This window comes from Anolis carolinensis, unplaced genomic scaffold (assembly GCF_035594765.1).
Source record: "Anolis carolinensis isolate JA03-04 unplaced genomic scaffold, rAnoCar3.1.pri scaffold_10, whole genome shotgun sequence".
Lineage (NCBI taxonomy): Eukaryota > Metazoa > Chordata > Lepidosauria > Squamata > Dactyloidae > Anolis > Anolis carolinensis.
The window spans coordinates 25,026,488-25,052,869 of NW_026943821.1; the positions used below are offsets into that span (position 1 = coordinate 25,026,488).

General features: G+C 40.0%; 1 protein-coding gene across 1 annotated transcript in view; it reads right to left on the bottom strand.

Annotated features, from left to right (window-relative positions):
• Positions 1-96: 96 nt before the first annotated feature.
• Positions 97-26,382, bottom strand: part of LOC100556608 (protein argonaute-3) — a 32,504-nt gene continuing 6,218 nt past the window's right edge. The window contains exons 4-19 of the mRNA XM_003227464.4: positions 25,756-25,964; positions 24,362-24,498; positions 21,831-21,965; positions 21,239-21,326; positions 20,957-21,104; positions 20,510-20,629; positions 19,928-20,050; positions 18,794-18,927; positions 17,998-18,182; positions 17,743-17,902; positions 17,034-17,124; positions 16,547-16,741; positions 15,731-15,865; positions 15,032-15,133; positions 14,381-14,580; positions 97-13,338 (exon numbers count right to left, since the gene is read on the bottom strand). Coding sequence (XP_003227512.1) covers positions 13,230-13,338; positions 14,381-14,580; positions 15,032-15,133; positions 15,731-15,865; positions 16,547-16,741; positions 17,034-17,124; positions 17,743-17,902; positions 17,998-18,182; positions 18,794-18,927; positions 19,928-20,050; positions 20,510-20,629; positions 20,957-21,104; positions 21,239-21,326; positions 21,831-21,965; positions 24,362-24,498; positions 25,756-25,964 — 2,271 coding nt within the window. The 3' untranslated portion in view covers positions 97-13,229. The remainder of the gene's footprint in view (positions 13,339-14,380; positions 14,581-15,031; positions 15,134-15,730; positions 15,866-16,546; positions 16,742-17,033; positions 17,125-17,742; positions 17,903-17,997; positions 18,183-18,793; positions 18,928-19,927; positions 20,051-20,509; positions 20,630-20,956; positions 21,105-21,238; positions 21,327-21,830; positions 21,966-24,361; positions 24,499-25,755; positions 25,965-26,382) is intronic.

A 26,382-nucleotide genomic window follows, 5' to 3' on the forward strand; every position in this document is an offset into this window, starting at 1 on the left:
GCTCTATCAGGAGCAAAGAGAATGATATGGACCTCTCCTTGCAGATTCCCACCCGAGACACAGACCATTAGCAAAGTCTGGACACACAGGCGTGAGTTCTGGAGCAAAGCTTATTTATTGCAGTTATTAGTGAAAGTTACACTTCAAATCAAAGCAAAGCAACACTAAGTAATTGTTTTACTTTTTTTTTTAAAAAAAAGCACACACACACACACAACATAGAATCCTTCCAGTAAAGACAAATGGACCAACAACAACAACAAAAAATCCGAAACAAAACACAAAAAGGAGTGGAATCTGTCACAGACAAACAACTTTGGGGACAAATTTGGCTCAGGAGTTCCATGACTGAATTTAGTACGGTGACAGGTTTGTGAGCAACAGAACGAGAACTAAAGAGTGTGACGTCAGAAATGGCCAGATATGACATGTCGTAATATAATGTGCTGACTCACCCCACCCCTTCCAAAACAAAACAAAACCAGAAGTACCAATAACTAAAAATAGCAATTTGCCCAGACTTTATGTCTATTTCAGGGCGATTTCATTACTATGCTGGGTATCCAAAGATGGGGACAAAACATCAGAGGCACTAAGCGTTTGGACTGAACATGACACATCTTTCTACTCTGTGAAACAGTGGTGCTCAACCTATTTGGCAAGAGTACCACAAGTTACCTTTCCCTAGCGAGGAAGCCAGGAACGCAGATCTCATGCCCATCCCCAGCTCTTATCCAGATGGGCCAAAAACCTCCATCATCTATGACCCATCTGAGACCCATGCTATCAACCATGTGCCAAAGTTATTTTGCTTATAACATATGCATTGTGATTGCTGTTAGATTTGAGTCCTATTCTAGTTTAAGACTGTTTCGACATTTGCAATAGCCCTCTTTTTTATCTCAGCATTCCCTCCCTCAAATAAAAAAGGAACATGTTTAAAAAGCCAAAGCTACAAGACCACAAATTACATTCCAATGTTTTTGGCAGTCTGGCTTTTGGAAATTCTTTCAGAGTGTCTGCTTCTGTGGCATTAATCCGAGACCTAACACAAATATACTGACCCACCTCCACCTGTGCTCATGTTTTGGGTAGGAGAGGAGGCGGATGCCACGATGTCAAGGCTTGAGGTAGGCTTACGAGGCCTAAGCCCTATGTCAACTAAAAGTGTTAAGAGTCAACACCAACCTTTAATGATTCTGATGGATATGTGGCGACACTGAAAACACAACGATGACGACAAACTGGAAGAAAACATGAAGAAAGCTAAAAGGTTTTGGCAAGGACAGTTTACTTGGCAGGGCAAGGAAAGGAGGGAGAGGGGACACATGATTCCTGGGTCATCGGATTACATTTTTAAAAACATACTGAAATACAGATTTGCTATATATATATATATATATATATATATATATATATATATATATATATTTATATCATATATATAAACCAACCAACCCACCCACCCTCTCCCCAATTTGTTGCAACTCACATTTGCAATACAAAGAGGCACACACGGTCAAGGTGGTTTAAAAAGTAAAAATTGTAAAGGCTTTTTCATCAATGCACTTGCCATCCATCTGTCCACCTGCGGGAAGGAAAACCACGAAGACAATCCCAGATACATCCCACTGGCTCAACATGAGCACACTATTTAGAAGAGCAGAGAAGGCAAAGGACACCCAGAGATCTAACCACGTTCAATGCGAAATTGGCAGTGCCCTACAAAACAACAAGAACGCTTTTAGGAGTTTCACGACTATTGGTGTTCACTTAAGGGCAACACCACCACGTTTGCAGGTGAAGATGATGATGTATCCAGCATACGGCAGGATTGTGAAGAAATATGTCCTAGCAATGGCACACAGAATAGTGCTGGTGTCACCAATGCAAAGCCCTCAAGCAAAGGCAACGGGGCATCTCTAATATACTTTGCTATATATTACTTATAGCAAACCAACCACTTGGTGCAGAGCTAAGCACCGGAGGAACCCACCATGAGTGGAATGTCTTTAGGATGGTGATTTGGTTTGTCCCCTTAACTACACATACCCTGCTAATACTATACTCTTAATACCGCTTCTGCCTATTAAGGAAGCCCTTTAAGGGAAGTTTCTTTCACACAGTGACATTTCCTTCATGGATATGGCTTCCATTTGAGAAAACCTTGCATATACCTCTTTGTCCACTTTCACACAAATACACCTGTGCCCATTTCGTCTTGTATACATGTATCTCAAAAGGGAAATCTTCCAACTGTGTGAATCAACACCTACCTGTATTTTAGTCAATTGCACCATACATGTGATTATCCTACATAGAGCCTAGCCATACAGTTAACAGTCGTGCAAAAGAGCCCCATATGACCAGCTACATACACGTAGTTAAAAGTTACCTTCCTCTGCCTTTCACAAGGGCCATTCATGCCAAACCCATTGGTGTCCATGCCAACGCAGAGCGGTCTGGTGCTAAGAAACATGGAAATAAAAATGCAGAAGAGATCCTACATCTCTCCAAGCAACTGATCAGCAAGCCTGCAAAACACGACATTTGCTAAGCTATGTGGCTGTGCTTATCAAACAAAATACGTACTTGGAACCTCTTTCTTCAATGTGCAAGCACTCAAAATGGTTACCCTACATACTCATGTATAAGTCTAGAAATTTTTAACATGCAATGGCTAGCTCCACAGACAAATCACTGAACGTTATAAGATGGAAAAACACTTATATGAATTTGTAATAGTTGAAACAGATTTCGAAAGCTTATTACATTCAAAGGATGACAATTTGACTGCCAAAATGTATAAACCTGCTGTTAAATGATGAAATTGAAGAAGAGCAGGTGAGGGATTGCATGGTTAAATGGGAACAAAATATAGGTGCACAAATACAATAGGAGCCATGAAAGAAGGTCCGGACAAAAAGCATGAAATTTACTTGTAATGATTGTAATGATTGGAAAGAAAATTTTCATAAGATGATGTACAGGTGGGACTTGATGCCAGAGAAGTTTTCCAGGATGTAGAAAGGAGGTACCAATAAATGGTGGTCTTGTAAAAAGACCCAGAAGTATCGGATTCAAATACACATGATGCTAGAATATACTGTAAAGGTTAGATTTACAATGAAACCAGTACAAGTCTAGAAATTTTAGTCAAAAAATCAACCCAAAAAACCTGGATCGACTTATCCATGGGTCAATTTGTGTAAACCTGTTAAAGAAGGAACCATTCCCTTCTCTGAGATAAGAGCCTAGCCGGTCGATTTATACATGAGTATATACGGTACATATATACAAGTCTCAAGTCTAAGAAAATGCCAAACTTGAGTACAAAACTTGAGAAAATGACTTTTGGGACTACATCTGCCAGAAACATCCCAACCAGATGTTAGCCAGATGAATTATAGGAGTTCAAAAAGGCACCCTTTTCAAGCTCTTGTTTTAACACACATACAACCTGCCTTCCACAAGTGAATGATGCCTCAGCCTTCACAAACAGATTTATACTTAAGCACTTTCACACAACCGACACACCAGACTGAAAATTGTCTGAACAAGCAAACACTGAGCCCAAGTAGAACAGGCTTAATTAAGCCGACATTCAGAGATGTTTAGTACAAAGAATATTTCCCTAGAAAACACGTAGTGTTCCATAATTTTTTTCATTTAGAAAAAAAAATTGGACTTTTCTCATGCCCTACATTGATCGGAATTGATTCTGGCATGTCCTTCATAACGAAACTCAAAAGCTAAGTCTTTTAGTTTTGCTTTACACACTCTGTTAAATCTTACCAATAAAGCACACAAAGTTCCAAGGATAGTCACTTAGAGAAAAGTTAGTTGCACGTTTGAAAACCCTGCAAATATTAGTTGCATCTAAGCCCAATGCCTCACCAGCTGTCCTTGCTCACTGAGTTTCAGTCAAGAGTTTCAGCCACTCACTCCAGTCTTCATTTGCCCTTCTCTGCAGTGTTTGGCATTGGGGCATGGAAGAAGCAACACAGAATGGAAGCATGCTTTACCCCTACATTTATGGGGATGGGTTTGATGCTATTTCTCTTCCACACAGAAAGAAAAGTAGCAGATTTGAGTCCAAGGTGCTCCCTTCCACATGTAGAAGGTATCTTCTGTCCACAGATAACAAGAACAATGAAACTGAACAAAAATCAATATACTTTTCTGCTTTGTACAAACTGTGCACGAACTCTTGGGCAGACCTTTCCACAAATGTTTACAGAAAATATTTCGCGGTTCTTTGGATTCAACACACTTTATATACGAGTCCCACCACCACCACCATAAACAATTCAAAGAGCCATCTTGAAAGATAGAGAGAATATTTTTCTTTAAGAGCCCACTGGAGAGAGAAAGGCAGATTTGAGGGCAAAACGGGCCACAAAACAACCTCTATCCAATGTGCAAAATTCACAAAATTCACCAACTCAGAGTCCGTCCATCATGCAGGGCTCCACCTCGCAGCATCCCCAAGCACACATCAATAGGATGGTTGGCTGGAAATGAAACGTATTATACTTCAACACATGTAGGGATAGTTTGGGAAAGAATGGTCTAAAGGAATAATTCCTTTTAACATAAACACCTGGGCACACTCTGTGCTTTGATGTTCCAGTTCCGGAGTCACAGGCACTGGATCCATATTGAGGAAGTCCAGTTTCACATCTTGCCTGTAATGCAGGGACACAGAGTGCTAGACTCCATGAACCATGATCTGCTTCCACAGCACAAGTCTTCATGATCTTAACACAGCCTGCTGATTTTTTGCCCAGATCTACAATCCATCTGAACTCTTCCAGCAGAATTTCTCTCTGAACTCACAGCAAAGCCAATGAATAATTGGAGCATGCTGTCTTTTCTCTCACCAGAACTTGGATGGAAATGTTACTTTCCGGATTACGACTATCAGAAAGGCCGGTGATATGCTACCTAGGGGATCCAGAAAACTATGGTCCATCAAAGAAGTTCTCCCAAGTCTTTCCTCCAAAGGGTTGTGTGTTTTCCGGGCTGTATGGCCATGTTCCAGAAATATTCTCTCCTGACGTTTCTCCCACATCTATGGCAGGCATCCTTAGAGGTTGCCTGCCATAGATGTGGGCGAAACGTCAGGAGAGAATACAACATGGCCACATAGCCCAGAAAACACACAACAACCCTGTAATTCTGGGCATGAAAGCCTTTGACAACACATCTTTCCTCCAAAGTTATTTGCCTCACAACAAAAGCTCACCTTCCTTCCTCCACTATATTCACGGCACAATTATCTTACAAATTCTTGTAACTCCTCTCCCAACGATCCAAACACCAAATCAAGCGTATAAGTAGCACATACGGATATGTTTAAAAAAAAAGAAAAAAAATCAGCGAAATGGATGACACAAACAAGAAAGTAAACCCAGCAGATGAAGAACTCAGGTGACACAAGAATGAACAACAATACTTAACACCATATAAGTAGATGCCACAAAATGTGAAATTATCCCCAAACTTAAAGCAAATGACACTGAAACAATAAGCATGGTAGTGGTTTAGGAACAATGCATTTAATAAAGCAAAGGCACTTGCTTCTAGGTTGCTTGCTTACACAAGAAGTGCTGTTCAACATTTTATGTTGCGGAGCGTGGACAGGAAGAAAAAGTGCACTGCGGAAATACAAAGCAAAACACATGGCGAAAACCCCACAATCCTCAAGAGGAATTTGCACTCTTTGCATAGCCATCGGCCAAGCCTAGATATTTAGAGGCATTTTAAGAGCTTAAGAAAAGATTGGCACCATGCAATGCATTTAAGGTTTACATTACCTAACTGAAAACTGAGTTTCATTTTAATGGGGAAAGAGTTCTGTAATGCCCTACAGCAGTAATACTCAAACGGTGGCCCTCCAAGTATTTTGGACCTCAACACCCCAAAGTCTTAGCTGAATTGGTCAACAGTAGGGATTTTGGAAGTTGAACTCTAAACTACCTGGAAGACCAAAATCTGGGAACCATTGCTCCACAGCAAATTATGAGTGAGAGGTTGAACCCCTTCCCCACCAAAATTAGGCTTAAGAATCAGATTAAGAAATATAATTACCAGTTTTAGGAACACTTTTGATTTCACAGTATGCAAGCTACTCCATGATAGACACATAGAGACTGTCTCCTGACCTGCTGAATCCGACGGCCCCAGAGAGCCTTCTTTTCCTCAACAATACACTCACAAAGGCAATTCTAGTCCCAGCAGCCTGGGATAGCTGGAGGAGTGCAGGACAAGAAGTAACAGTACATCGGTGAGTAGGACTGGCCTATACAAGGTTAGATCAGAACAGTGATATATGGGATTATATCCTTTCCATTTATCTAGGGCACTGAGAAGAAAGATTATGGACAATGGCCTTTACAAATGCATTACTTTGACAACAGGAATTGCTGTAGCATGTTTATTGCAATTCATGCACACTGGAAACGGTGTTGAATTACTATGAATCCAGACATCACAGTGCATACTGAATAGTTAATACATTGTGTTTACATATTCTTATTCAAGAATACAAAATATGCAGAAATGGACAATAGGCAATGCAGATGTTGATTAAGGCAAAGGGCCAAAACTGGTGCTTGGGCTCACAAAGGCTTCCACGCTTCTAGAAAGAGTAGCTGAGCAAGAACCGTTTGATCCCAAGGGTAGGACAAGAGCCTTATGGCCAAGTATAGGCAGAAATATAGTGTGAACACCAGGTACAAAGTACTCATAGGCAGGCCACAAGTTAAACTTTTGTCAAAAGATGGCATCACAATCTGCTACCCTACTATCTTTGACTATCTCTCAAACAAGCAACTGGCCTCCTGTGCAACCCACCACCGAACCAATACAATTTCATCAATCTAAATAGCAAGGCGAGTGTATAGCACTGTTTCCCAGGACTCTGGAACCCAATACTAAATTGGAGTGATTTTTTTTTCTTTTCCCTGTTAAGTTCAAATAAAACCTGGTTTACCGCCCAGCAACTTCAGAGAGGTCAAACTCTTCTGTAAGAAAGCCAACCAACAAAAAGCAAGGCAACAGACCCTGTGAACATCTGACCAGTCAGCCACTATGGCTAACTATTCTTGAAAAATATCCTGATATCAATTAAGACCATTTTTGGAACACTCTCTTTTACAGGCACGTGCAAATGGGTTTTACAGTGTAATTGTCACAATGATGATGATGATTATTATTATTATTATTATTATATCTGCAGAATTCAGCTGTTATTGAGGTGTAGTGTTAATTCAGCTTTTCCTGACTGATAGAAAGCTTACATTGCTGAAAGGTATCATAAAAAAAAAGACAGAAAGGGTGAATTTCAGGAGCAACAGGCTTGTTCTGCAGCAAAAAGCCATTTCTGCTGCCATATCTCATCACAAGAACATGAAATGTCTTTCCTTAAATAACAAAAGTTTACCATTTGCAACACAGAACTTACAGCTATACAGCTTTTACCTAATTCTACTATTCCTGACTTCTGAACAGTTCCTGTTCTTATGTGGTCTAGGAACTGCATGCATGCCCTCAAGTTGCCTGTCGACTTATGGCAACTCCATGAATTTCATAGGGTTGCTCAAGGAATACTCAGAGGGTGTTTTGCCAGTATCTTCCCCTGAAATATAGCCTACAGCACCATGTATTTGTTGGCAGTCTCCAACCCAAGTTTTTATCCAGAGCTGATCTTGCTTAGCTTTCAACATCAGACAGATCTGGTGGTTTTCCTTTTAGGATATTTAAACCAACTGGTCTTGAACTATTTGCACTAAAATGTCACTCTGTTCCACACAGTGGATTTTAATCATATATCAGTACCATTCCTTCTCCCAAATATAATATGGTCCATAATCATTTTGGTCCTGATCTAGGGGAGGGACACCATGTAGTGACCCAACACTACAAGTGATACTATCATGAACTTGGCATGTTTTCCCTAAATATTTCAGTTTTCCACCAATGATATATAACTTTGGGAACAATAACAAAAAAAATCTACAGCACCATCTTCTTAAAAAGGCACTTTGAGGACTATCTTACTTTCCATAAATAAATCTCTTCAAGATTTAGAGGGCAGAACTACTTTGTCAGACAGAGGTCATACAAACACAATTTAGCAAGAAAACACTGTTTTGACTCATAGGACTACCATTCTTTGTCAACATGTCACATCCCACAGTAGAGAAGCTCCAATTTGCTTTTTAAGCTAACTACTATTTCTGCATTGGGCCTCTATCACCGTAAGGTTATTATCAGCAACAACATCAGATTAAAGAGAATATGTTGGGAAGCCATAATGTAGGGTCCTGCCTTTACCAGACAAGTGAAATTACAATATTATTTACAAATAAGCATTAGTATGTCTGCATTGCTTTGAGAGTTAATTATCCAACTATGCAAACACATTTATGGGCCAAATGCCTCTTGCCTTTTGATTACAGGATGACTTTCCTTCTGGACATGTAAACTGCCTCTACTGAAAAATTACTGTGCTGGCAAGAGTACAGAAAAAGCTCTCTAGTTTTTGATCTCCGGATGCAATTTTTATAAATGCTAGTCATCTTTTTGATATTGCATTAACAAGGCAATCAACATGCAGGTACAAACTGCCGTTAAGTGAACAAAATGGGAAGCAAAAGTTGAGGAAGATGCCTTGCTCCTTTCCCCAGATACACAAATAGCTAGCCCCACTTTCAATACAGATTTCTAAGAACACAACCAGAAAGTAAAAGTAACTAAAAGTGGTAACTTGGTAGGTTGTTTTCCAGATTTACACTGACTTGAAATTTTGAAAGCACGAGATTGCTGCTATGATGAAAATGAAAAGCAGGACGATTAGTCTATTCAATGCTTCATTCCAAAACACAAGAATGCATACAGGTAAGCACAACACAGAGTCAAAGGACAGCGTGAAGAAGACCGCCTTTAAGAAGGTAGTCTTGTAAGAAACTCCCTTGAGAATCACCCTGAAAGAAAGCTATCGGAAACAGACCTGTTGCTTTTCACGACACATCTAGCACTCCAGAAGTATTCAAATCTATGTGTCTATACAGAAATACGCACCCAGAGTGTGAAACCGAACGAACCATTATGACCAATGCCTTCAGGAGTGCGACTTAGATCAGCAACAAACTTGGCCAATGAAGTCCTTGTGTGTTTCCCTTCTACTACTGGCAGGCTAGGCAAAAGATGATGGGAGACAAAAATCATTCCCTCACACATGCCTAGATGAAATGAATTGGGACTGTGCCTGACAGACAGCAAGCCTTATGGCACAAAGGAAAGTTTCTGTCCATGGCAGAGTGTGTTATTTTAGCTTAGGGATGAATTGTCTCTAAGGGCGCATCTACATTGTAGAACTAATGCAGCCTGACTCTGTGTTAACTGCCATGGCTCAATGCTAGTGCCTTACCAAACTATAACTCTCATGTTTCCATAGCATTGAGCCATGGCAGCTAAAGTGGAGTCAAACTGCATGAATTCTACAGTGCAGACTCACCCTAAGTCAAGGCTCTAGGCAACTCCAAGCATAGCTCAAAAGTATCCCGGCGCATAAAGAAAGGCAGTGGCACTTGCAAGTATAAGCAGAATCCAGGACAAATTGGACAGAAAGCAGTTTTAGTGCCACCATTTTAGGCAGAGATTATACACACTCAAAAACAAGGCAAAGCTGGATGGAGAGGATTGTTAAAGCTATACCGCTATACTACATACATAGGTTGAACAGGTTGTGATATTCATGCAAGCACATTAAAATCAAGGAAACTGTTTTTTCTTCTTTTAAACTAAGAGCATGTACAAAAATAAACGTCCATATAATCCCGCAAAAAAATATACCGGAAACTGCCATCACAGACGAGGTGCCATTTATTCTCCCCCCTTCCCTATTCTCCACCACAAACATCTAAATATATCTTTAGTCTTTCAAAAACAAAGTTTTTTTTTTTAAAGGAAGACTCTCCGGCTATTTTATCATCTCGGTGAAAACAGCACCCATTGTTATATCATCCCATTAATAACCACAATTGAAAGCAAACAAAACCTAGAATACCACGTCTTAAAAACTCGCCTGAATTCCTGCTCACCTGCCCTCCTCCTTCCCTAGTGCAGTAATTGTTCACCTCCATTTAAATAAATTATAGCAGCTATAGTATTGTAAGAAGTGAGGCCCTCAACACCTGTAAGGTGGTTATGAGTATTTATCGGCACTTTATGGAGACAGTCCTAAAAGTAAAACATGTTCCCGGTTTGTGGGTTTTGTTTGTTTTTAAGTCACCAGCTACTCTCCATTTGAAAACCAACTGCATCAGCACCAATATTTTAGAGATGCTTTGCCAACGAGCTTTGGCTTTATGGGGAAGAGAGTGCTGAATGTAGTGGAGAATGCCAGGACTTCTTGAGTGCCAGGGAATAAATATTATAGTGCATCTTGGTGTAAACAGCTAAACAGGAAGAGCAACCCCACTACATTTTTATTTCTCAATTAATTGGAAAGGGATACAAATCCCTCTAGAGCCTTCTGTCGCCTAGAAGAAAACTTTATGTTACCACTTGGGGAAGTTTGATCTAACTTCACCATATTAGAACCATAACACTTGACCCCAATGGCTTTTTAGCAGACTTTTTAGGCAGGAGGATGATAGGCAACAGAAGCAAAGTCTGAATCCATTGGCTGTGATTTGGACTGAACTCCCTACTGCCTTTTTGCTAGGAATTCAAAGATAAATACAGTACATAATATATTCCCAAACTTAGACACTTCTGGAGACACGAAGACAACTATTTGTGGTTCAATTCACTGAGGGATATTTTGATGCTAGCAGTTTCTTTTCATCTTAGTACCTAATGTCTCTGTCCCAAACCCATAAACGCAAGCAGATTCCCTACGACAATGATATCCAAGTGCATTTTGATTCTTCCCCCCCTCAAATTTAAAGGCATATTGTACCATTTCACTCAAATTGGGAGTAAACTTTGCTGAACCATGTGCAGCAACGCACCTTGAGACACCATGAAGCAGCAGCATATTCCTGCACAAGGAAGCATACAAAACACAGTACTTCATTTTCTGGTACATATGGGGAGTAATAGGAGGGGGAAAAAATCAGAAAGGCTCATGCCTGTTGGGAGCACACTGGGCTCAGATTTTTCAGCTCAAAATACAGTCAACCGACAAATAGTGAGTCGTTTTGGAGAGAGCGCAGAGCTAAGCGAGACACTTCAACCAGCTAAATGGTTTTCATGTGGAGAATGGCTGGTTTGTTTCCGTAGGGCCGGGATACTAACAATGCCCATATGAACCATCTGCAGTATATCTAGCTGCATACATAACTACAAAACCAGTGCAAACAAAGCAGTCAAAAATGCAGTTCATGTTTAGAAAGTGCAAAACGTCCTCAACCCCCGGCTGCTGAGTCAAACAGGCTCACTTTCCATCGTCCCGCAAAATACTTTGCTTCAGCTTCCAAAGTGGAATGAAATCAAACGAGGCCCATTTATCCGATTCACATTTTTGGTGATCTCATGTAAATGTATCCCAGCTACGTCTGACATTATTTGTAAAACGAAACGAAGCACTCAGTTTCAAAAGGAAAGTCTATACAATCAAAACATTGCTTTTCAAACACTTCGTGCCTTTCGGACTTTTGCCCAGTTTTATTTGGACAGAGCTAAAGACCTGGATGTCCTCTAAGCTGGAAAATAAAATGCCCTTAAACCCCACGGTGCAGCACAGCAAAAACTTCTGTGTATTAAAGCTTGCAGACCGCTAGCAGCATGACGGGGTTTGCTATATTATTATTATTATTATTATTATTATTATTATTATTATTATTATTATTATTATTTTAAAAGACCCCTCCCTTCCAGAAGACTTTCCTTTCAAAATTAAGGCTAACAATGTTCTTTCAAATGCATTCTCCCACCGATAGTGGCGTGAAACAGTGCCGCTTGTGCGCAGCAAAAACGGACCGTTTTGTTTTCCTCCTTTGCAACAGCTTATTGCACTAAAAAATAGCAAAAGAAGTTGTCAGTTCTTTTAAAACAAAACTGTTATCTCTCAACATAAAAACCGATGTTGCCCATACACTGATTTAAATTAAAGCATTATTATTATACTCTAATAAATATAAAAAGAGGAAGCTAAACCTCAAAGTACATGTATATATAGATATAGATATATGCAATCACATTAAAGTGAGAGGCAGCAAGTCAACTAATTCATTTTTTTTTAAAAGAAAAGAGATCTCAACTCTTTTCATCTGTACAGGAGTGATTACAAGCCATCCTGCAAATCAGGGGAGAATCGGATGTGCTCAGAAGGTATATATGTGCGGCACAGAGGATGGGAAATCAGCTGGAACCTCTGAAGAAGGAGAAAGCAGCAGCATCATTAGATTTACCAGGCTGTGTTGATACCACTGGCATAAATGCACACAGTCAGTTTGGTTTTTGTTACTGAAACTAACTTGAGCTGAGCGACTCCGAGTTTTGAAGACAGACACGGAAGGCAGCAGTTGGCTAAACTACATTAGGATTGGTGGACTTGCAGAATACGCCACACCTTCTCCCACGACAGAGACAACAGGGCTGTCCCTTCAAATACACACTCGATATGGTCACAGTCAAGTGTGGGCAGCCACCTGCGACCCACAGGGGTACAAAGAGATAAAAACTTTTTTGCACATTCTCCCTACCGAACGTGAACCCCCATCCCCACCCCCCCCCACCCAACAATCGCTTTGATTGTTCCTATACGTTCATAATACCATCATAATTATTATTATTTCTTCTTCTTTTTTGCAGAAAGAGTTGTGCTGCTGAGCAACTTGAGGTAAAGGCATAAAAAAGGGTTTAGACTACAATGGAAATAAAACACACACTCAAAGGAAAAGACGACAACAATGACGGCAGCGCTTCCCTCAGAAGGCTGCTTCAAAAGCAGTTGGCTGGTTTCATATTGCATAATAGTGCCGTGTCCTCGGTGACGTAAACAATCTTCCTTGCGTCAAGGCAAGGATAAGGCCTGGCCCCCTGCCTCCCTCCCCCCCTCCCACCCCACAGATCAGGTTCAGCCCCAGCAGAGGCATCCCACCCACCCCTCAACCGACCTCCGCCCCCCTGGAAACATACACTGTATGTGGCTTTAATTCTGCGTTTCTTCCTTTTTGTGAATAGGCTCTGTTCTCATAATTTTTTTTTCTTAACTAAGCAAAGTACATGGTGCGTAAGGTGTCTTGGTGAATCTGTACAGCCTTTGCAAGGGCTTGAGGATCTCTCCCATTGCTCTGTCCTGAAACATGGCTTCCTTCAGCACTGCAAGCAAAAAAAAGAGAAAGAGAATTAGCAATATCCTTGCCATTCAGAACGGCTGGGACATTCTCCCTCGTTGTGCTTTCAGGTATCTAAGATGCAAATAGAGAATTCCTATTAGATAGTCATAATATTTATTATAAATTCTAATAGCTGAACAAGAGTCAACAGTGTGATGCAACATTTAAAACGTCATTGCTAACAAAATGAATTTCAGCAGGGAGAAATGTACAATATTACCCTTCGCATTTTACACTTTAAATTCTGTGGCTGCTTCCTGCAGAATTCTGGGGCTGGTAGTTTGGTCAGCCCCAGGATTCCTTTGGATGCAGTTTAAAAGCCCCCTCCCTAAACTATAAACCCCAGAATTCTGCAGGAGGCAACCACAGGATTTAAAGATATTCCAGTGGAATATGTAACTTGGAGAAAAGAAGGCTGACAGCGAAAATGATGGCCATGTTTAAGTATCTGAAAGGATGTCCCATTAAGGAGGGACCAAGCTTGTTTTCTGCTGATCTGGAGACTACATTCTATGGCAACTTCTGGCAGAAGCATACCATACAATTGCCCAAAGATCTGATTCCTAGAAAGGGCAGCTTTTCGGCAGATGTGGGTCGGTGAAACCACAGGCACCTATCCCGCAGGTGCAGGGGATACTATGCAGACAACATATATGTATAGCTGTCAAGTTTTTTTAAATCTCCAGTGTTAGGGGAAAGTCTATACAGAGAAACAAAGCAAATTTATTCCCCACAGTTGTTACTACCATCACGGCACTCTGCCGCCAACTGGCCCTGATTCCCATAGAGTTCAGGAGGAGGAAAATGGCTGAGAGAGAGACTATGATGTAAGCCACATATGCAGAAATCTGTGAAAAGATAAGTTGAGGCTGAGGTGGTTAGCCATGCACACTGACTTACAATTCCGTTGACACTCAAAGTGTTTTTGTACTAGTTTGTCATACTTAAAAATTCTGAAAACTAACCCAGACTCAAATCAAGCTCTTGCTACACATTAAGACAATGATTGTCATCACTCCTCTCACCTGTCATGTTCTTTGTCAACAAGGTGGTATCTCGCTCTGAATGCCACCAGATGAGCGTAATAAGCTGGTGCAGGGATGGATACAGAGCGTGTGCAGCGTACATAAGTGTGGCAGAGCTGGTAGGTGAGCAGCTGAAGTTCGTCCGCTGTAAAACAGTTATCATCCCACAATACATGGTAATGTGAAGGGCGGCTGGTACCCTAAGGAAAAGGGAACACGGATTCAGAGAGTCAAATGCACTTTCTATGTTATCTCAAAATGACAATGATTTCTCATACTTATTGCTTGTCGGGAGACTTGATAGTGTACTTCTAAACTTATATAGTTTTTGTGGAGGTGAGAAAAAGAATGACACACTCTTGATTCACTGTTACGCATCAGAACCTAAAAGGGAACTTTGAACGCCATCCACTGTGCACCCCCAAGAAAGCATCACAGCTTATCTTATGACTCACTTCCTATTAAGTCTTACCATAAAAGCACGTTAAGAGCATTAATAAACATTAAGGGTTACCCTTCAAAGGGCATTAATAAACTTCATCTATGCTTATCCTTCCATAACTAAAGAAGCCATTACCATGTAAGAATATGATACTAATGTGATTACATTTGGAAGCACTGGCCTCACTAGGATGTTTGCTTTTTCCTTACCTGTATTCCTGCATGGCTACAGAGGTAAAAATCAAATTCATAAGGATGTGTGATGTCTGTATCCACAGTTGTCCCAGCTGGGATGTTCCCACTTCTTCCAACCTGCAAAGTGATGTGTTTCCACAAAGGGAAGAAAGAAGGGAAAGGTTAGCTGCCAAGTTGAAAGCAAATGCTACTTTGATAGAAAAGTACTTCTCTTTTATGTGGTTCTGTGAATTTACTTCACTATTTGGCAATACTTTATATTATAAAATCTAGACACATCATTTAGAACCAGTTTATGTGTTGTCACTGAACTATAATTTCAATTGACCAAAAATCACATTTATTAGCCACACACACACACACACGTAGTGACTCTGGCAATTTATGAAAAAATTGAAGAAATAATAGTTGCCTTCCACATTTGCAAGGTTTTAAGGGACGCAGAAAGTGGAAAAACTACAAATTAAAAATGTTCCCTTTTTAACCTGAGAGAACACTTCTCATCTCTAGGTCTACCAGAGCGACTCTATAGTCAAGTTCCACCAGAAGGAATGTCCAGATCTTCCAGGACAAAAACAACGGACAACTTGAATCAGAGATTGATCCCAAAATTGGCCTGGAAGACCTGAAGATCTGGAAGTGTCCCTTTAGGTTCTCTAGAACAACTTAGCCATCCCTGAGGAAGCAATTACAGTATAACAGGGATAGTCTTACCCTTTCTGTCCTGTCAGCACAGAACAGTCTCGTATGATGCCTCTTCTGAACGACGATATATGTTATGCCAGGCTGATAATCTTTTTCCAGGCTAATACAGGCCTCTCGGATTGCTAGCAGTTCATAATACAGCACCTATAGAATGTGAAACAGAAATGTTGTCTTATGACTCAAACAGCGCAAGACTGGAGGCATAAATCACACTCCCATTCTCACAACACAGAGATGTATTTGGAATATCTAGATCCCATTGACTTCCTTGCCAGATCGAAATTACTTGGAAGACATATTTAATACACGAAAACATGCTATTTGCTTGCATTCAGTTTCAACCAAGGACTAGGTACAGGATTTTGTTGCGATCACTGGAGCTACACCCATAGCCCACAACTGCCTTTTTTTAGCCCCATGGCCATAAACATATTAAAAACAACTCTATTGCTCAGTCATTCAAGAGAGGCAGTCTAGTATTGACAGGCTACTACTCCCATCTCCCCAAACCAACAGTGGAAGTGGATGCTGGATCAAATCTCTCCCGTTCCTCCTGCTTTACGATTGTTGCCCATTTCCAGACTGATGGGATCTGTGGCAAGTACTGGGTCAAATATCTGGCCCCCAGCGCCTATCTTGAGTTTCACAGCTCATTCTTGTGTGCTCAATTTTTTAAAATTGATGTGATTTTTTCAATCATCTGGAATGCTATAGCCGAGATAGCTTTGTGTTTTAATACACTTTGGTGTTCCTATTGCTCTATTATCATCTCTGCAGGCTGTCTTAGGGCTGTCAAAACATGGGGGTATAAATGATATAAAAGACCTGTCGAAACTGTCCTTCTGACACTCCGTCACGGTAGAAGATAATCCGCGTGGGCTTGAAGCGCGTCGACTTGTAGAACTGGATGAGGAGTTCTCTAACCATGGAGGCCAAGTCTTGGATGATCTCCTGGCGGGGTTTTTGAACTCTCACTGTGGCACAGTACCTGCTGGGATGGGCATCCATGCTGCCTACAACCTAAAGGCAAGAGACACAAGATGACAGATCCATAAGGACAACATTAATAGCATGCTTTCTCTAGTGAAAAAACAAGGGGGGATATTGCACAACATAAAGGCACATGATTTGATGCCTTAGGCATCTGCTACTATGATATACATACAGTAAAGAAACCTAGCACAGGAGAACTGAATTGAATAGGAACAAGAAGAAGGAATAATATGGCAAAAGCAACCCAGACCTCATCACTGTTTGTTTCCTTGCTTCACTTTGTCCCATAGAGGAAAACCAGTATCTTAATGCAACTTACAGCAGCAATAGAGGGCTTCTTTCCATCTCCAGCAGGTGGATGAGTGACATCCGCTCCCAAGAAGATCACTGGTTGTTGGAACACAGAAGGTCTTTAAAAAAAAGTGAAAAGTCAACCTCAAACCCAAGATTCGTCTACAGCTCAGTAGGTCCTGGGTTATGCCTCACGCCCTGGAAGATAAGAAAACACTCCTGCCATGTACCCACAGGGTCTATGAACCATCTTCGCTGTTACAATCAAACCACATATTACAAAATTCACCTTTTTGAAAAAGGACCTTCTGAAAAAGCTCTCCAGCTCAAAAAGAGGGGATCAGTAAATGTATTGAACATGACAATAGGGTTAATGGGAATCTGCACCTTTTAGGGAAAAAAAATCAAATGAGGGTATGCTCTCCATTTCATAAGGAAACAATGACAAATTGAGACACCACCATAGTTGCCTAAAAGATCATGAAGACTCAACATGGCTTTGAAAGTCCTACACAGCTAGTTATTTGGGAACTAGATAACAGGACCCTGCCAGCATCCCTGGTTTGTTTCTATGGTTTAACCACACATGAAACATAACAGAATAGCTGCCCAAAATCTATTGTTGCATGTTTCAGCTGAAAATAATAAAAACTTCAAAAAGAGCAAAGGCTTCAAGGGACGCTAGATACGACAAAAGCAAACTTTTACCAACCTTAAGATTAAAAAGTGATTCTTACCGTTGATGAGGTACAAGGATGTTGTTGATTCCTCCCAATTTTACGTTTATCTTTAGGCACAGGTTTGAGAGGGTTTGAGGAGATGTTTTAATGACATTCTTGACTTGAACGCACTGCGTGGCCATCCCCAAAAGGGTGTCCCCCACACGCTTCACCTCCGCTGAGAAACAAGCATTGATGCAGAGTGACTTCAAATTATCTTAAGGAATAATTCTACAACTTCTCATCATGCTGTCAGGTTTAATTATTATTTACCATACACTGGAGTCTTCCCGGGTAAGATGACGATGATGAGCTGGAGCCCAGAATATGTGTTTTTAAGGTGTCGGAACATGGGCTCCACGCTGTCAGCACCTTGTGCATATTTACAGAAGCATGGCTGGCCCTGGATTGGCATTCCTGCATCCTTGGAGATTTTGCGCAGCTGGTCTGTAAAACCCCTGGCAACAAAATGAGAGCTTTATGAACGCTCACGCTCACAACTAGCACATATCAATTCACACACACCATCCTCCCATAGTCATACACAGTAAGCTAATGAATCACGTGTGTAATTCCCCAGGCAATCTCTCTCGGTAGTAAGAACATGCATCAAAATACAGTGGCATTGCCACTAAGTACAAACAAAGATTTTTAAAAATAGTATTTGATGGCAGCTTAAATTGTAGTTTCACGTCCCCATGAAAGATTATTACATTCGTTGTGGTTAATAATGGCGCTAACAACACACTCTTTGGCAAAGGAGGGTAAATATGTCACAAAACTACCACTCCTGGGATTCCACAGCAGTGAGACATGGCAATTAAAGTGGTGTCACATTGTACTTATTCTACAATGTAGATGTACCTGCTGCCTCAGCCATAGATAAGGCCATTAGATATGTATAGGATCCTATAGCAATGTTTGAGCTCCCTGGGCACAGCGATACGTCAGGGAAATTTCCTGATTATTCTGGATGGAAAGCTCCCGATGCACCAGCTTGAAAGGAACAATATGCTCAAAATCACCCACAGAATTTAATTAAAAATAGAGAAACAAATAAATGGCTTACTTTAAGATTTCTTCACGACACTGCCTCTGTGTTGCAAAGCAAGCAATGGCCCACATCTTGATTTCCACACCCGTATGAAACTGTTTTCCACGCATATCCCACACACCATGGCTTGGTGTTGCCACTGTTCGATTCTAAGGAAATACATACAAAATGACGTAATGTGAGTACCAAGATTCTAAAAAAATTACACTTATCTGTAATTTTTATGTCATATTTACTTATTTCACCTAGGGAAGAAAGGCAGCTCATAAATTAAAATGTTACAATATAAAACAGTACAGTGGGCTCTTGTCACCCCCTGAAGTTTAGTTCCAGGACTCCCATAGATACCAAAATCCTGGATGCTTCAAGTTGGATTATATGCAATGGTGTTGTATAATGCTATCTCTTATATAAAATTACAAAATCAATAAATTTTTTGGTGTTTTGTTTGGGGGGACATGTTTTCAAGTTGTGGATGGCTGAATCCATAGATACAGAATCCATGAATATGGAGGTCCAACTGTAATTTATCAGTATTACATTACAAATCCGCTTTGCACGCACATATTAATACAACTGTTAAGAAACATTAGAAGACAACACTGTCATTTAAACATAGCAGTGTGTCCACAACATACTGGTGGCACCAGGCCTTCAAGCAATCCCCTTTAGAGTTCCACATACAAACTAAATAGTATAAAAGATAAAGCAAAAATCTGGATGTCACCACAAATGAATATCTAGCAGGAATATTCCAGCACCATCCTTTGAAGTTATTCCTCCAAGAAGGATTGAAACTATTGTCAAGACACCCAATGGTACTGAAAGTCACCAAGAGGTCCAAGTAGACCTAACAGGGAGAAATCTTTCCTATCCACTTTCCAGCCGACGTCAACCACCTAATGACAAAGCCATCCCTGTCCCATTCACCATGTCTGAAGCTAAACTGAAATAGATCTAGATAATAAATTTCTTTTGGGAATCCCTAGAGCTGGAGAACACCACTACAGAAATGGAATACTGGAGAATAGAATATTGGGGTCATTCTACAGATACGTAAACTCAAAATAATGAAACTAAGACAGAATTATAGGCTAAAGTAACAACCCAATCTAGTATTGCATCAAGGTGGAAATAAGGGTTTCTTACTCTTCCTCCGTATTGCAGCATGGGGGCGGGGAGCACACGTCCCGTCACATGAGCCATTTCATCACGAACTTTAAACTGAAATTCCTGAACAAATGGGTCAGCGTCATAATTTGCACTTCTCACCTGGAAGGTGATAACAGATATAAAAGTCAGAAATAATTGCTCAATATTGAATTACACTTTGAATACAGACTGAGCTTTCCTTATCCGAAATTCCAAATTTTGAAATAGGTGGCTTTACTTCCAGATGGTTTATTGTTCACAGGCTTCGTTTCATGCACAAAATTGTTGAACTTATTGTATAAAATTACCTTCAGGCTTTGTGTAGAAGGTGTACACAAAACCTAAATGAATTTTTTGTTTATACTTGGGTCCCATCTGCAAGATATCCCATTATATATGTACATGCAAACATAGAATTTTTAAAAAAATTAGAAATCCAAAACACTTCTGGTACCAAGCATTTCAGATAAGGGTTACTCAAACTGAATTAATCTGCGATAATCAGGGATAAAGAAAATTTTATCTTATTGAACCTTTAAGGACACACAAAGGTTCCTTCTGATCCAAGACTGAACTAACCAGCCTGCTGATTTCTTCCTGTCTATCTGGAGCAGACCTTGCCGTCGCTTTTATCATCGTTGATGTTTGATTGTCTGTTAATTTCTTGATACATCGCTGGCCTGCCACAATGTTGCAAACCTGTAGAAATAGGACATGTCGGTCACATTATAAACCCAAAACTTGAAATAAAGACAAGCATTCCAACTACAAGCCTTCTATCTAAATTCAAATCCCCCTCTTCTGTCTAAATAGAACAAACTGTGGACTTCCAGATGTTACTGTATCACAACTCCCATCAGTTCTAGTCATGATGTCTAATGATGAAGTACAGGACTTGTTATCCAGCATCTGGAGGGCCACATAAAATGACACGCAGGGGTGCATTCTGCCCATGGGCCTTGAGTTTGACACATATGATATAAAAGAAAGATGTCAAGAGTCACTCAAAAGTTTGGTAGCAATTACTTCAAGAGGCAGGTAGGTGTGTTTCTGCTCCTGTCCCACTTGTAGGCAAGGAAGGTGAGGGTATTTCAGCTGGAGGTTATACTTTTCTCTGAAGTACTGTGCCACCGTTCTTTCCACGGTCTGGCCATTTTCTAATTGCAATGGGAAACTGAAAAAGAGAAAATGCACTCTCACAAAAGCCGAAAAGATAGAATGAATTACCTTCATTCTAGTACGATATTCTGCAGGAAACCGGAGTCATGATCAAATGTTACATGCTTACAGACGCAGATGTTTGCTTACGTTTGATGACTGGCAGGTCTTCGTGTAACATTGCAGACACGGTACTTCCGTCTCATTGTTCCACAATGAGTCACTTCAACCTTCAGACCTATTTGAAAACAATGGGGAAGAAAGAATGCCAATGTCAAAGCATGCCTGTCCCCAAAGGTTTGTGTGGTAAACACATAAGCGACTTCATAAGTCTGAAAGTGGATTTAAATACAGATATCTCTGAATGACTCGTTTGGTACGGTAAGAGAGTCCAAGTGTGTCAGCAGATTTATTGTTACCAAGGCATAGTTTTTAAGAAGTGTGACACATACATTGGGTGCTTACGATTTCATACATAAAAGAAAAGGTCTAAAAAGTCATAAGTGGAGCCACACTGTAATTTCAGAGGAGCCCTCTCCACATTTTATTCTGTGTGCATGCACACAGCCATACCTAAGTCTTATCTGATATTCAAGAAATTACGAGGGTGAGTCAAAAATTATCCGCGCTCTGGCTGTAGAATTTATTTTAACCAACTTTCAGAAAAGACAAATACATCTTTTTCAACATAATCTCCCTGTGGGTTGCTCTGTAGGGTTCATTTGCTCTGTTTTCAACTTACCCTTTATCTCTTTGGTGAATTTTACCCGGTGAGAATCAGTCAGAGGTCGTGGTTGTTCATCAATGTTGTGAATGTCAAGAACTTCACACATGAACTGAATGACAGGTTGTGCTTTGTAGAAGGCAGTGGCAGAAACTTAAAAAGAGAAAATGTTTAAAGAGACAGGTAAGGATTATTATTCCAAAGTCGTTTTTTCCTGAAGAGCAGAGCAGGCAATTTTTTTTTTTTACAAGAGTTCAGTTCTCTGGATGAATTATTGTAAGAACCCATAAGCATGGGACTATTCCATCCCATGTTTGACTTCATATCAAATTTGACCCTCCATTTTCAATTACACTTTTTCAATTACTCTTTCTTATGAAACTACGGGTTCAAAACACATGGCCTTCCTTATGATTAAAAACATGGAAGAGTGTAAAATAGGATGTTTCAATTCAAGTAATAATAAATAAGATTTAAGTTTATTTAATCAAACATGCCTTTTTAATTCCAACAAGATTCAGTGTTTTTCAAATGACTTCTGACTGACTTCAGAAAGAACCAAATATCACAATATATTGTACATCTGCACTCACACATTAGGCTTGAGCCTAGCATGTCATCTTAACTATTCAGAAATCCAAAGCAACTCTGCAGGTCTGCCATTAGTTATCTATTATTAGTAGTAGTAGTAGTTGTAGTAGTAGTAGTATTCCACAATCAATTAGAAGCAATACAGCCCAATAAATGTAAACTCTAAATCAAGAACTACATAATAAACCACTCCATAATTTACTCCATCCCTGCCAACATAAACTAACCAACCTTTCTCCTCCCATTTTTAAAAATAACATAAAATAATTAAATAATACAAATAAAAACACAGCTGACATTTCTCATTCTCAAGCTATCTATTTTATTGAATGAACGCCCATTATGCAATAGTTTACAACTGAAAAGGAACATAATCTGTGTAACACATAATTTCAGCATGAGATGTACTAAAGCAGCATTCAGGAGTATCTGAAAGTTTATTGCGTTAGAAATGGTTAACTTAAGTCATGATGAATACATTCCCACCTTTGCTATACTGACTGGACACAAGGCAGAGAAGCAACACATTGGGAGCACTTTCCATACAGCAAAATTACTAGACTGTGAAACAGTTAATGAGGTATTTCTGAGGTTCCCAGGCCTCGAGTGCACCAAACAGAATGTCCCCATACAAATACAACAAAACATTCTTCAGATATGCGTCACCACCAGCTCCCCGCCAACTTTGCATGGCTCACGCTCGATGCCTGCAGATGCCAATGAACTGAACGGACACAAATGGTTGAGACCCGGCCCCGGCAAAGCCCCAACCTGCGGCAGCTTGTCACCATGGTGAGCATTTGCCAAGCCAATTGGAAGAGATTTTGTAAGTATTCTGCGGTGGATGGACAGCGCTTAAGACGTTTCAGAACTCGAAACAAGTTAGAGAGAAGCGATTCTCTCACATCATAGGCTTAATTTCTCCACAGTAATGTTTGGATAGGCATAACAAGCTAAAAGTGAATGAGCATCTTCACTCACTTCATCTTCACTCACTTCAGCTTTGGTTTATTCAAAGTATACAGATAAAAGCAAGGCAAGGATTTAGGGAATCAACTAATTCTATAGAACCACAAACATTTCAAATAACTTGTTAAACCTCCTTCCATCATCTAATCAAACCTGAAATCAGTGGTCTATATTTGAACATAACTATTTCCAATCTATGGAAAGATGAATCTACCATACAGTTTTCTTTACCGAATTTGTTCTTAAGTTTTTTGTTTTCTTCTCCCCGTTCTAAGGTGAAGAAAGCACAATTTGCACTCAATGGGTTTACAGGAGTGAGCAGAGATTCATACCCTGGTCTGCAGAGCTATAATCTAATGCTTAAACTGCTATAAACACTGGCTCATTAACTCCAAATGGCTTCAGTGTTACCTGACTTATGCACCTGCCACTACGCTAACTTTCTGTACATAGAACCAGGCATTCATTAAAATGGTCATCTCTTCCCCATTCTTGCCAAACTACATTTAAGATGCAAGAATGCAGTCCCCGCTTTATTTAAACAGAAAACCATGGGATTACAATAAAGGATTTATGCCACTCAAGTGAAATCCATCCACTCCTGGTTTAGGGAAAGCTAATTAGAGTTAGTTTAAAGATCAACTTGGAGGTAAGTGATCAAGATTTGCAGTTGAAATGTAGTAACACAGTTTGGAAGTGCTGCAAATATATATTCTTTCATCTCCACCAAATAAACTAACCTGCAAGTCCTTTAAGGACAGAGACTTGTTTAGTCACATGTGTCTCCCACCTCAAGGCAAAATAGTGTAAGCCATAAAACAAAAGCAACAGACTTAACCTGTACTCTAATTGAGACTTATAAAACCAAACATTTTAATTTCCAAACACTATTGCTAAGAAGGTATAGTTCTGCAAACTCTAACACATCCCCTGTCATTTATGCCAACAAAATTATTACCTACATCACGAACGCAGGACTGTTGTCTTACCATCAATGTTTAGCATCATTTTCCACATTGCAGGCCGAACAGACTGATGGAATCCAAACCATACTTCCCGGCCACCTCCCAAAGGATGGTCATAACCTTCAGGAGCAGAGAAAAAGGAGCGGCCTACAGGTGTATACCTGTGTGAAAACAAGGAGTCAAATTATACTACCGCTGTTCATACAAATTTCTCTTCAAGCAGTCTCTTATAAAAAGGTCATTCAGAAATGAGTGGCTTACTGTATAGGGTCAGCCTAAAAACATTTGGTTACTCAAGATGACGGGTTCTGCATACAAAAGACGAAGGGACTGGAAGCTAAACTAAAGAGTACTACCACGTAAAATAATATACTTGGCCTTCTGTATCCATGGATTCAATGGCTATTGAAGGCAACCATGAAGCAGATGTAGACCTCCATGAAAAAGAGTTTGACATGCCTGTTCTAAGTAGTGCCAGCTGAGGTTACAGCTCTCCTCTCTTAGATCTCACTTAGATTAAGGGGATTTACTTACTACTTTGCCAAAATAGAAAAAGGACATTTTTCAAGTGTTCTTAGAAGAACAAAAATGAGGACCTTATCAAAAGACAGCACTTCTGGTCCAGTAGTTTTGAAAGTTACTTTAATAACATTTCTTTTTATCTGTGTTGAACTTTTTGTCCTTGAAGTGATGCACAAACTTTCTTTCACTTCTACTTGCAGCATGTACAATAGGTTTGTTTTCTCAGCTCCTGTGCAGTGAGAAAAAAAAACCCTAATCTTAAATTGTGTAACAACTTTGTGGCAGAGGTAGGAAATTAAACTCTGGGCACCTGGTTTCATTCTTTGGTCTCTTAGTCTCAATACCTCACCTCAATCTTATGTTTCACTTCTATTTCCGAAACCTACAATCCCCAAGAAGTTATTTTAACAGATTACTTTTTATTTCATCTTGTTGCAGAGGAAGACCATACTTGAAAGACATGCACAATTAAAAACAATGAATCTAAATAAAGCAAGGTGCAGGGGAAAGTAATTTCATACTTCTGAAGGGTGAAATAGAAATACTCCATCTTTATTGGGAAATTTTGCCACAAAAAATGATGGGGTTTTGATGATGTCTATATACATTAAATGGCTTTAAAAGTCTGAAATACAGTCTTTGTAAGTCATGTGAAATTCTTGTCACACCACATTTGGGATTTTTACTGCTCTGCTGTGCCTTTTAATTATTAATATTATTGTATCTATTATTGTATCTATCATTGTATCTATCATTGTATCTATCATTATTATATCTAGCATGAGATGTGTTCTCAATTTCTCCCTTTTACAAAATACTAGGTACCGTCTTGAAATGAGATGGGTTCCAAGAAATTCTGTTATAGAGAATGGTCCAGAGCCCAACCAAGAACCTACTTCATTGAGGGTAAATGTCGTAGCACCACGTCAACAGCATGAACAGGGTTAGTGCTGATGGGCTTGTCTAGTTCCAAAGGTTCAGGCAAGGTCCGTCCCGTCAGAACCTCGTGCAGCAAGTGCCAGCTCACCCGGGAAACAAATTTGATTGACACCTTGAAAGGACGATCTTTGCCACCTTCACCTGGCAAGGTGACATCCAAATCAACCTGTCGGAAGAAAAAAAACGGTCTTCAGAGAGATATTTTAAACACATTGGGTTGAGAAAGCAGGAGAGGCATAATGCAAAAACACTGGAAAGCTGTTCCCAACATGAAACCTAGATTCTCTCCAAATCCACTGGTTTAATGATCAAAACAAATGTTATGGCCCACTAGCCATCCTGTTCTCACGATTTGAACATCCAAATGCATTGACAAATTCTCCAGATATGGCACAACCTCAGCCATGAACTATTTAAAGATATGCAATTCTGTCTCTTAAGCATTATACAGGGTACTAGACATACAGGCATCCATGGTTTTTTGACAGGCAATGGAGCACAATACTGTCAAAAAGTGAAAATGGTTTAAAAGCAGAATCCCAGTGTTTTCATACATAGGTGTACAAAATCCATCTTAACAAATG